Below are 12,146 nucleotides of genomic sequence, written 5' to 3' on the forward strand. Positions count from 1 at the left end.
TCACTTTCTTGGGACCTGGGGGAGGGGAAGGAGGCGTTGAACACTCTACAGTCTCCCGGGGGGATTGATGTCTTTCACCTTCGGCTCTCGCTTTCCCAAAAGTACCGGCTGGACTCCACTTCCCAGCAAGCCTCTGCAGTCTCATCTCACAAAGGGTCAGTATCCTGACTGGACTATTCCCCAGCATGCTTCGGGTTCCTCGTAGATCCCTCCCGCTCAGTCAAACGGGGAGGCCGCCTTGAACTTCATTTCCCAGAAGACACAAAGTTCACTGTAGCAACTACTCTGAAGCCTTGGTGTTGACTACATTTCCCGGTAGGGACTGCGGCATAGCGTAGGAGATGCAGAGGAACGCCGTACCTATTTTATTTCCCAGCCTATCTCCATAATTGCAGTGTCCACTTGGGGCTTAAGTAGTACCTGGGACTCCATTTCCCGGCGTGCTTTGGAAGTCGCGTTACACCTGCAATGCGGTGAGGGCGTGGCGACGACTCCATTTCCCGGCTTGCTTCACGGTCCGGTATCTGCGGATGCACCGGCGCAGACTCTATTTCCCACCGTGCACTTGGCACGGATCGGCATACACGGCCAATAGACTAAATAAGCGTCTGGACTCCATTTCCCGGCGTGCATCGGCCTACAAAGCTCACTGAAAGAGTGGCTGCGACTACATTTTTGAAGCACATTTAGGGCTCACAGTTGCTGCAATGGAGTGAGTGTGTGAGTGTGCGACTCTGACTCCGCTTCCCAATGTGCTTCAGAGTCCGCAGTCGACACAGTTGGCTGACTTATTGCCCAGGACTCTTTCCTGACGTGCAGCGCGATCCGTCATCCCCCGCGGTGGGCTCTGAGGCCTTTGCAGACTCCATTTCCCGGCGTGCCTCGCGGCTCTCTGTGCGGACCGAGGGCGGCGACGGCGGCGCGTAGGGCAGGCGGACTGCATCTCCCGACGTGCCCCGCGGCGGGCGCTGGGCCGGAGCCGGAGCCCGAGCGGCGCGGCCTGGAAGAGGCCAGAGCCCGGGGGAGGCGGCGGCGGCGGCGGCGGCGGCGGCGGGGGCAGCCCGGGCAGCCCGAGCCCCGTGGCCTGGGCCTGCGCTCGGCGCCATGAGCGGCGGCGGGCCTTCAGGAGGCGGCCCTGGGGGCTCGGGCCGGGCGCGGACCAGCTCGTTCGCGGAGCCAGGCGGCGGAGGCGGTGGTGGCGGCGGCGGCCCCGGGGGCTCGGCCTCCGGTCCGGGCGGCAGCGGCGGTGGGAAGGCGTCAGTCGGAGCCATGGGTGGGGGCGTGGGGGCCTCGAGCTCCGGGGGTGGCCCCAGCGGCAGCGGCGGAGGAGGCAGCGGCGGCCCCGGTGCGGGCACTAGCTTCCCGCCGCCCGGAGTGAAGCTGGGCCGTGAGTATTAGCGGCGTCCGTGGAGGGTGGAGATCAAGGTTCCCGAAGCCCTTCAAACGTCGATCAGCTTCTTCCATATGCCCAGATAGGAGGTCCAGCTCCCTGTGCTTCCAAAGATGGGATTTGAGCGCTCCTCTTCCCAGAGAAAGGGATTTAAGGGGTTACCATCAATTGGAGTTTAGGACTGGATATTAGGATTAGATTAGTGGTCCTCAAGGAAACAGGGGTCGCAGGTCTCTGTTCTTCTAGTACTGAGATGTTGGGTCCCTGAGCCTTAAAAACAGGAATCTGATGTTGCCATCCATTAGACAACAGGATCAGGAGTCATCCTCGCCTGCACATGGGGCTAAAGGGATATTGTTCCCAAAAAGAAGATCACCGTCACCCCAAAAAGGGGATCGAATTTGCTCCCCTTTAGACGATGGAGGTTTGGAGTGAATATCACATAGGAATGGATTTGAGGTTACTGTGTCCCCGGAAGGATAGGGCCAGGGCTTCCCAAACTGGTACCCAGGCAGTCTTTCCTTTTAAAATGCAAGACCTGTTACCATCATTTGTCCCTAACAGATAGAACTGTACCCCCAATGGTGGAAATTAATAGTTGGTGCTTCTTAGAAATGAGGACAGACTGGGAATCAGTATACCCTGCCAAACAAGTCCATAGGCACTGTTCTTCCAAAAACTTGGCTTGGGGTGCCTGGCTGGTTCAGTTTGTAGAGTATGCGACTCTTGTTCTTGGTGTCATGGATTCGAGCCCCACGTTGGGGGTAGAATTTACTTAAAAACAAAACAGAACAAAAAAAAACTTGCTCGGTAAGTCTCCTTCCACAAAAAATGGAACAGTGTCAGGGAGGGTCACAGTTCCCCATTGAATATGGATCTAAGGTTCTACCCTTATCATTGTTCTGAGGTATGGTGTCATTAGCTCTGGAAGAATAGCCACATAGGATCATCTTCCTCCAAAAGAAGGTGTCAGTGCCCCTCAAAACAAATTTGGTTCATCAGTGACCCCTTTTCTTTGGGAAATTGATGAAAAGTTCACCAAAGAAAAGAGGTCACTGTTCCCTAAGAATGCCACAAAACTTTGCTGCTGTTCAGAGAATGGAATTGGAACTTACAGCTTTCCTTCAAAGGACTGAGGCTGGGATGGCCCCTTGTTAATGGAGGCCAGGTTCATCAGTCTCACGACTTAGTACTTGTCCATTGGGGACCACCCAAATACAGGAAGGGGTCTGGAACTCTGGACCACACAGATGAGGAGGCCAGGTCAGCACCTTTTCTAACTCCAGAGTAGTTGGGGAAGGGCTTATTGTGAAAGTCATGACCTTGTCACTCATACCTGGAGGAGTCCTTTCTGCCACTAAAAAATAGTGGTGGTTATCAGCTCTAGCAAGGAGGACTTAGTGGTCACTGTCCCTCAAGCTGAGAGAAAGGCTAGTGCTTTCCTAAAGTAGAAGTGCCTCGGGGTCACTGCTCTGGTAAGTGGGAGAGGTTAGGTCAGGCTTTTCCCAGTCAGGAGTGGGGCCAGCAGGCAGGAAGCTCAGAGTGGATACAGTCATCATCTGAGAGTATGAGGATGCCCTCAGACCAAGCGGGACCAGTGATTTGCTGCTCACTAGAGGTAGAAATTCTGGGTTATCAATCCTTGAACAGCAAGAAGTTTAAGTGTCAGTGTCTTCCCACCCAGAGAAGCAGCAGGATTTAGGGTTCCCTGAAGGGAAGAGGAGAAAGGGCACCCAGAGGCATCCAGCAGCCACCTCTGCTCAAAGACAGAGAAGAGACAAAGGCCCCCAGTGAGCATCCTATAGAGATTCGCCTCCCTCCCCACAGCCCTGTGATTGGGTGGTGGCAAGAGGGGGAAGGTCAGTGGATGTGTGTCCCCTTTGTTCCCCAGGTGACAGCGGGAAGGTGACCACAGTGGTAGCGACTCTAGGCCAAGGCCCAGAGCGATCCCAGGAGGTGGCTTACACAGACATCAAAGTGATTGGCAATGGCTCGTTTGGGGTCGTGTACCAGGCACGGCTGGCTGAGACCAGGGAACTGGTGGCCATCAAGAAGGTTCTCCAGGACAAGAGGTTCAAGGTAGCTTGGGGCAAATGGGGACAAGGAGGTGTGACCAGGCATAATGGGTGAGAGCACCCTAGTGAGGGTGCTGGATTTGGGTTTTCACGGGATCTGAACATGAGCCAGAAGAGAAAGGAGTGGAAAAGTGTGTGGAAGATGGGAGTGTGGGTTCCAAGAGAGCCCAGAGCTGATGTTGGGCTTTTGCTCTGGGTGAAGTGCTTTGTTAGGCAAGTTGTTATTTGATTCACATGAAGGTTCTCTGAGGGTGGACACTGGTGTCTTATCCTCATTCTAAGACCGAGACTCAGATAAGAGAATTGACTTGAGAGCAAGACTAGCCTCTGGCTTGTCTGATTCCGAAGCCTTCCACCTTACCCGCTAAGTTACGCTTCTGCCCAGAGGAGAAAGGAAGCTGGTAGAGGGTGATGAGTGTGTTTGTGAAGGTCGTGCTCTGACCCAGGTGCTTGGCAAGTGCAGGATGAAATCCAGACTGTACTCTGCTCACCAAACCATGTGCCTTGGTGTGGGCATCTGTCCCCCTGAGGACAGATGTGCCCTATAACCTAGTGGAGGTCCAGGGAACCAAAAGGAGATGGAAGAGGTAGAAGTCGAGGGACAGTTGGTGTTGCAAGGACTGGCATTTTGGAGCTTAGGCTGGCCTGGATATAAACGAACTGAACCTAGGCTGGGAGCGAACCAGGTCAGGGACTGGGTCTTGGCAGTGAGAACCCTTGGGCAGGAGGAGCTCCAGGGTGTGGGCCAGAATTTGATTAGCATGGAGTCCCAGAAGTGCGAGGGATCTGAGGGTGGGAATTCTGAGGCCAGAACTCAGGGGAACAGAGAATAGGGAAGAGACTGAGGCTCTGGGAAGATGGAAGTCTGGAGTCTGGGACTTAAGATCCAAGTCAGGGTTCAAGGGCCCAGATACCTCCAGGGGAGGCAATAGAGAGAAGTGGGGACCAGGGTGAACTGGGTGGCCAGTACTTGTCTGTTGGCACTCGGGCCTTGTGTGGCCATATCATCTGATTTTTCAAGACAAGCAGGAAAAGTGGATTCATACATGGAGACCCCTGATTTTCAGATGTTAGCAACGCATTGGGAATTTTTGAACAGTGGGCTGAAGAAAGCTGATCTGTAGGTTGGGTTTAGTCCATAGGCCTTCAGCTTGTGGGGGAGGGAAATGGGTAGTGGTAAGGAATTAGGGTCTGTGCTAGAGGGGCCCTGGAGCTGGGACGCAAGGAGTAGCCACCTGGCTCTGTTGGCAGAAGTAGAGGAGCAGGGCTGTGGTGAGGGGCTCCAGGGAGGGGAGGCGGGGAGAGTCGGCCGTTGTCTGAGGCACTTTCCTTTTGCTCCCAAGAACCGAGAGCTGCAGATTATGCGTAAGCTGGACCACTGCAATATTGTGAGGCTGAGATACTTTTTCTACTCCAGTGGAGAGAAGGTGAGGCCTTGCCCATGCGGGGGAGTCTTCCACCTTGACTCCACCCGTGTTCCTGCCTGCCTTTCTCGTGACTGCCAGTCCTTCCCCCGTTATCCCCCACAAGCCTCCCCCCGCCCCCCCCCCCCCCCCCCGCTCTTTCCTCACAGTGCCTCACACCTCTCCTTTGCTCTCTGCAGAAAGACGAGCTTTATCTAAATCTGGTGCTGGAATACGTGCCCGAGACAGTGTACCGGGTGGCCCGCCATTTCACCAAGGCCAAGTTGACCATCCCTATCATCTATGTCAAGGTGGGCAGGCGGGCAGGCTGCTGGGACCCAGGCCTACAAAGCCAGGGGCTCTGGATCCTCCTGCCTTCTGTGGGTTCCTTCTTCCTCCCAACTTTATGTTGGTCTCTGCAGGCTGTGTGTTCCCTGCTCTTGACTCCATAACCACCATAGACAGAGCTTGCCAAATGCAGGGCAAGCCAACCTGAGGCCTGACCGAATCAGGGAGACAGGCTGACTGGGGTCTGGGGAAGACTGCACGGTACCTGCTCGGGTCCACCCTGGGAGCCCAGTGGCACCAGTATTGTTGGTGGAGTTAGAATTGGGGTGGGGACCGAGAATGTGAAGGGAGAGATGCTGAAGTCAGAGTCCTGGCCTGCAAAGCCTTGGCAGAGGGGAGTGGGAAGGAGGCAGGGTTGGAGGAAGGTTGCTGTCCACAGAACCTGGGTTCATTCCCCAGGGCCTGGTGCTGTGCCCCTGGTGTTAGTCTCTTTCAGGAGGTGTTTGAATGAATGGGTGAATGAATGAATGAATGAATGAGCCTAGGGATGATGTGGAGAACAGAGGCCGGAGCAGCTTTCTTTTTTTTTTTATTTTTTTATTTTTTAATTACTATTTTTTTAATGTTTATGTATTTTTGAGAGAGAGACAGAGAGAGAGACAGAGTGTGAGCCAGGGAGGGGCAGAGAGAGAGGGAGACACAGAATCCGAAGTAGGCTCAGGCTCTGAGCTGTCAGCACAGAGCCTGGCGCGGGGCTTGAACCCACGAACTGTGAGATCACGACCTGAGCCGAAGTCAGACGCTTAACCGACTGAGCCACCCAGGCACCCCCGGAGCAGCCTTCTGCACTGGGAGGAGGTGGGTGGGTTCAGGTTGGCTGAAGATCCTCCTGCTAGCTTTAAGAACCCTGGGCCTCGGTGAGCTACAGAGCTCTATCAGGGGTTGGTGCTGGGGGACTGTGCCTCCCAGGAGGGGAGTCCTCTGGTTTGGTGAATCCCTACTGTGGCTACCTGTGTGCTGAACCCAATGCAGTTCCAGAGGCCTAACTGACTGAGACCCAGGCTTTGTTCCTGAAGAGCTCTCAGTTTAGTGGAGTAGACAGCTGTCGTTACAAAGAACTATAAAACTACTAGCAACTGCCATAGTAGAAGGAACACAGGGAATTCTGGAAACAGGAGGCCCCCGGCCCTGCCTGCTTTGGGGGTGAGAAGGATCAAGGAAGGCTTCTGGGAGATCATTAGGTGCAGGGTGAGGAAGCGGCATCTCTAGCCAAGGGCAGTGGGGATGGAGGAGGGGGGCCCAGGAAGCCGGCCTGAGCAGTTGCTATGTGCTGGGCACTGGCCTGGGTCCTGGGGGACACAGCAGCGATGAACACACAAAGATCCCTGCTCTCTTGGCACTTACGTTCTAGCCAGTGGGAGGGAGAGTGGCAGGAAAATCCAGCTGGAGGGAGGCGAGCCCGTGGGTGGTTTTGACTGGCAGCTGAAGGAAGCCGAGCCCTTCCTATAGCCAGTGGTTTTGGAGCTGAGTGACTGGCTCCCGCAAGGCCTTCCTTGTGTGTGTGTGTGTGTGTGTGTGTGTGTGTGTGTGTGTGTGTGTTTATCAGGCTTTTGCTGAGATGTGTGACTGAGGCAGTATTCTCAAGGTGCGGGGCAGTGCCAGCCCTGAGGGGGTCTGTCGCAAATGCCCCATCCCGAACTTACTGAATCAGAAACTGGGAGGGGGCCCCAGAGGTCCCTGTTTTAACAAGCCCTCTAAGTGGGCCTGGTGCAGAGTAAGGTTTGAGGACCCAGGGGCAGTAGAAGAGTTTGTGAGTCAACTGGAGAGGTGCTTGGGAGGGCTCTTGAGGCCAAGAGGGTGGAGCACTAGCAAGTTCCGTGGGCAGCCCTGGGCCACAGTTGTGCTGTCCCTTGCCTGTCCCAGGTGTACATGTACCAGCTCTTCCGGAGCTTGGCTTACATCCACTCCCAGGGCGTGTGTCACCGCGACATCAAGCCCCAGAACCTGCTGGTGGACCCTGACACTGCTGTCCTCAAGCTCTGCGATTTTGGCAGGTGGGTCTGACCTGGGGTGCGCTGGGTGGCCGAAGGGGCGAGGAGGGACCCCAACCCTGGCCTTGCGTTTACTCCCACCCATCTCTTCCCACAGCGCAAAGCAGTTGGTCCGGGGGGAGCCCAACGTCTCCTACATCTGCTCTCGCTACTACCGGGCCCCGGAGCTGATCTTCGGAGCCACTGATTACACCTCGTCCATTGGTCAGACTTCCCGGAGGGTGGGGGTGGGCAACGGCAGTCATGGCAGTTTTTGAGTTCTTTCTGTGTGCTGTCTGCCAAGCTCGGCGATAAAAGCTTAACGTGTGTTCTTTCATCCAGTCCTCACAAACTTTGGAGGGCGATGCTGCCGTATGCTCGGTTCACAGATGAGCAGTCTGAGGCTGAGAGCGGGGAGGCCGCCTGCCTGCATTCGCACTGCTGGGGTTGGGCAGGGCTGGGCTTTGAAAGCTGACCTGACTCCAGAGTCCATGCGGGCTCTGGAGCCTCCCAGTCAGCCCTCTTTTCTCGCCTTGGGGGGGAGGGGCTGACAGTGACCTTGGGGGAATCAGTGGCTCTCTACCGCGAGGGTGTGACTTGCTCACAGGGCCTCGTGTCTTTCCCCATTGGTGGGGATGGCAGCACTACCTTCCAGGCAAGAGGCGGGGGCATGAAAGGGTTTGGAGAGAACATTCATCAGCAGTGTGGAGAAACTGAATGGTCCTTAGGTGTGAACTTGTGCCTTGGGGGTCAAGTACAGACCAGGGAGGGGGGCAAGACTCCCAGGTTGCAGCTGTTCCTGTGGGCAGGATAAAGGCTAGGCCTGGAAATTAAGGCTTTATCTTCCCGAGGCCCGAAGAACACAGATGCCTGTTCTAGGTATGTTGGGCCATCTGGAGGCCAGAGGTAGAGAAGGGGCTTACTGGGGTCACCGAGGGGAGAGAGGCAATTAAGGCTGGAACACTTAGATTGGAGAGTGCGGCACAGTCAGTCAGACCTGGAGGTTCAACATCAGGCTCCGGCGTTCTAAACTGTAGGACCTTGAGCAGGGTGCTGCTTCTCAGGGCTGAGAAAATGGGCTCCTGGCACCCTCGGGGTGACTGTGGGGGGGATCGAAGCACTTGTGAGGAGATGGGTGGAGGAGCCCTGACCCTCCCCCATTCCCCCTTCAGATGTGTGGTCAGCTGGCTGCGTGCTGGCTGAGCTCCTCCTGGGCCAGCCCATCTTCCCCGGGGACAGTGGGGTAGACCAGCTGGTGGAGATCATCAAGGTGAGGGCACGGCACAGTGTGGGGGGGGGGTGGCTAAGGGAGAGGGGCTTTGGCTCAGACCCCTCCTTTTCTCTGCAGGTGCTGGGAACACCAACCCGGGAACAGATCCGAGAGATGAACCCCAACTACACGGAGTTCAAGTTTCCCCAGATTAAAGCTCACCCCTGGACAAAGGTGGGGAAGGGCTAGGGGCTCAGGCAGCATGGCTGAGGTCCCCTTTGGAGGCCAGCTGGCCTGGGGACCTGGCTATAGAGTCAGGGCTTGGGAGTGGGTTAGTAACTCATCCCATTTCCAATTTTATGGCATCTCCCATACTCGAGAAGGTGAGGATCGACGGTAAGTTCGACAGTGCCATTTTTCTGGTGGGGAAACAGGCTCCCAGCAGGGCCCGTCCAGTGATGGGACCTGGGGGAACTGCTCACCCGAAAGAAGGTGACTGCCCCTCAGTGGTGGTGCCTCAGTTAGAAAGTGGGTGTGCGGGACCCAGTCACGTTTGCTGCAGGCCCCGTAGCAGCACGATGCTGGCTAACCCAGTGCTGGGGCGTTTCACCCTGGTGACTTCTGTCCCCTCCCCCTAAGGTGTTCAAATCTCGAACGCCGCCGGAGGCCATCGCGCTCTGCTCTAGCCTGCTGGAGTACACGCCGTCCTCAAGGCTGTCCCCTCTGGAAGCCTGCGCCCACAGCTTCTTTGATGAACTGCGATGTCACGGAACCCAGCTTCCCAACAACCGCCCGCTTCCCCCCCTCTTCAATTTCAGTCCTGGCGGTGAGGGCACAGCCTGGGATCTGGGGAACCGGAGGGGCAGGCAGAGAATGTGGAGGAGTGCTTGGTGTTACAGACAGGAGTGGGGCGCTGAGGGTGGGCTACAGGAAGGGCCTGGGGGCTCAGGAGATGCCTCCAAGACAGGAGACTTGACCCTGCTTAACCCATGCCCTGTGATCACCTGTGCGAGGCTCCCTCTGGTTTTTCACTTAAAGCATTCAGTGGCTACACCCTTGCCAAGAGCTGGGTCCCTACCTGGTGCCCCCTCCTAACCCTGACCCTGTCTCCCAGTGCCCTGCCTCCTGACTGGGCATGTCCATTCCTGTCCCTAGAACTCTCCATCCAACCATCTCTCAACGCCATTCTCATCCCTCCTCACTTGAGGTCCCCAGCGGGCACTGCCACCCTCACTCCATCCTCACAAGGTAAGTCAGGGGCCATCTGTGGCAGATGAAAGCCTTTCTCAGCCTGGGAGGCGGGCCTGTTCCCACAGCCCTAGAGTTTCCTGCACATGTGTGGAAGCTGTTGACACTTTGATCGTATACGCCTTGATGGTCACCTTTGTAGGCTATTATCATCTATATCTGTGTTTAAGTGCTAACTGGAAAGCCAAAGGCAAACGTTTGGCATGCACACACAAACAAAAAGTTAAATTTGTCCACGTTTAAAAATTGAGGCCACTGCATGTACAAATTCAGATTTCCTGTCTCTCTTGGGGAAGAAAATCTGACTGGGCAGTGCGGGCCTACCTTTCCTCGGGGTGGTGCTGTCAGCGGGGCCAAGTTCCAGCTGCCCTCTTTTATGTGGGGCCTGGCTCTCTGGAGTCCGTCCATGACCAGCCTGGCCCTTTGGCATTTGAGCATGCAACCCTGGACCCAAAGTGGCAGCTGTCTGTTTCTGATGTAGCATCCCCCACCGAGTTCCTGCTCTTGGAGGGATGGAGGTCTGCAAGGCAAAGGGTAACTGTCTGCTTCTTCCTCCCCCTCAGCTTTAAGTGAGGCTCAGACCGGCTCGGAATGGCAGTCGACCGACGCCACAGCTCCCCTCACTAACTCTTCCTGAGGGCCCCACCAACTACCCTTCCATCTGGGAGCCTCCAGTGGGGCTGGGAAGGGGGACCATAGCCCATCAAGCTCCTGACCTGGCTGGGCCCCTAGACTAGAGGGCAGAGGTAAATGAGTCCCTGTCCCTACCTCCAGTCCCTCCCTCACCAGCCTCACCCTATGGTGGGCTTTTTAAGAGGATTTTAACTGGTTGTGGGGAGGGAAGAGAAGGAAGGACAGGGGGTTGGAGGCATGAGGACCTCCTGCCCCCTCGGCCCCCTCCCCTCCTCCCAGGCCTACACTCCTCCAACCCCCTTCCCCTCCTGTGTCCCTTGTAAATAGAACCAGACCATCCCGTCTATTCCTCCTCCCTTCCCTGCTCCTCCTTCCCCCTCGGGTGTAAATAGATTGTTATAATTTTTTTCTTAAAGAAAACGTCGATTCACACCGTCCAACCTGGCCCGTCCCCCTTCTACAGCTGTCCCCCCTCCTGTCCTCTGCCCCTAAGGTCTCCTCCCTCCTCTCCCAACCCTGGAGGGCTGGGGGTGGGTGGGTGGGGGAGCTCCTGATGTCTTAGTTTCCACAGTAAGGTTTGCCTGTGTACAGACCTCCGTTCAATAAATTATTGGCATGAAAACCTGCTTCCTGTCTGGCTGCCTTGTTTCCACAGAGGTGAGGGTGATGCCTGAGGGGCTGTTCTGGGACAGGACCTCTCAGGCAGGGGAAAGGGGCTGAGTGAACCCACCACGCTGGGCTGTTGGAGGCTTGAGTCCCGGCCCTGCCTCACAGGCCCAGCTTTCCTGTGCCTCAGCTCCCCTCTGCACATGTGACAAACTGAGTCTGGCTTATCCACTGCAGAGGCCTGGTGGGAGCCTGCCTCATGGACCCAGCACTGATCTGGAGGGAAGCAGGCACTGTCATCCCCAGGCGACAGTTGAGAGAATGGGATCAGAGGTCAAGGCCACAGAGTGGAAGTGGCGGAGTCGAGACTTTGAACAAATGGCTCTATGTCTCATAGCCTAAGCTACATGCTGTTTCACAGGGACACTGAATGATGAGGGGTCACTCAGGCCAAAACAGCCTAGATGTAGACCCTTAGTGGGCACAGACGGGCAGAGTAGCTGTCCTCAAGCCCTAACAGATCTCCAAGCTTTCGTTTCTGTTTTAAAGAGGGCACATAGCCGGCCCATACCTAGGGATGCTGGGAAGCGACAAGCCTGGGAAGGTTGGCACAGAGAACTTGGTTTCTTTCCCTCCTCCCCTTCCATGAAAACATGGTGGGGCCACGGGCAGAGGGAAATGGCCACTCCTCCATGTGGTGCCAATGATACGTGAGGGCAGGAGGCCTCAAAAGTGGAAGGAGGAGCAACTGATACGTCCTCCACTGGACTTCACTTGTGAAGAAAAAAGGAAGTTTTTTTTCTTGGTTACTGTGTAATCTCTACGCCCACCGGGGAGCTTGAACTTACGACCCTGAGATCAAGAGTTGCGTGCTCTACCGACTGAGCCCCAAAAGGGAAGGGGTTTTGAACATGTCCCAAAGAGTTCAGGGACTGTTCCTGTGGCATCTGAACTCTCCAGTTTATTTGGGCCAGCCCCATGGGCACCTGTAAACTATTCAGAACAATCCTTGGCCTTTCCTGCTCAAGACCCTCTGGATATCACCTTGTTTGTAAGATAAATGCATCTAGCAAGGAGACCACAGCAGGACAGAAGGGCTGGTCTGGGCAAGGGGCACTCCCGGGGCCCCCCTACCTCCCTACTGCTCACATCTGTTCAGCCGTGAGGTCAGTGAGGATGTGCCTCACCCTCCTCCCACTCCCATGGCCTCGGCCCTGGTCTGGCCCCATCCTTTCCCCTTAGACCATCTTCAGCCACCCCCCT

The 12,146-nt window shown here is 56.0% G+C and overlaps 1 protein-coding gene across 1 annotated transcript; it reads left to right on the plus strand.

Moving 5' to 3' along the window:
* Positions 1 to 1,057: 1,057 nt before the first annotated feature.
* GSK3A (glycogen synthase kinase 3 alpha) lies at positions 1,058 to 10,903 on the plus strand. The gene is made up of 11 exons (XM_030299540.1): positions 1,058 to 1,387; positions 3,282 to 3,469; positions 4,809 to 4,892; positions 5,069 to 5,179; positions 7,080 to 7,210; positions 7,305 to 7,411; positions 8,359 to 8,456; positions 8,535 to 8,630; positions 9,036 to 9,222; positions 9,552 to 9,644; positions 10,208 to 10,903. The coding sequence occupies exons 1-11, from the start codon at positions 1,105 to 1,107 to the stop codon at positions 10,279 to 10,281; spliced, it is 1,452 nt and encodes a 483-aa protein (XP_030155400.1). The 5' UTR covers positions 1,058 to 1,104; the 3' UTR covers positions 10,282 to 10,903.
* The last annotated feature ends 1,243 nt before the right edge of the window (positions 10,904 to 12,146 follow it).

This window comes from Lynx canadensis, chromosome E2 (genome assembly GCF_007474595.2).
Source record: "Lynx canadensis isolate LIC74 chromosome E2, mLynCan4.pri.v2, whole genome shotgun sequence".
In the NCBI taxonomy this organism is placed as follows: domain Eukaryota; kingdom Metazoa; phylum Chordata; class Mammalia; order Carnivora; family Felidae; genus Lynx; species Lynx canadensis.

Coding starts and splice junctions, on each gene's coding strand:
- GSK3A (XM_030299540.1), top strand. CDS start 1,105: ATGAGCGGCGGCGGGCCTTCAGGAGGCGGCCCTGGGGGCTCGGGCCGG. Junction 1,388..3,281: donor GCCCGGAGTGAAGCTGGGCC/GTGAGTATTAGC, acceptor TTTGTTCCCCAG/GTGACAGCGGGAAGGTGACC. Junction 3,470..4,808: donor TCCAGGACAAGAGGTTCAAG/GTAGCTTGGGGC, acceptor TTTGCTCCCAAG/AACCGAGAGCTGCAGATTAT.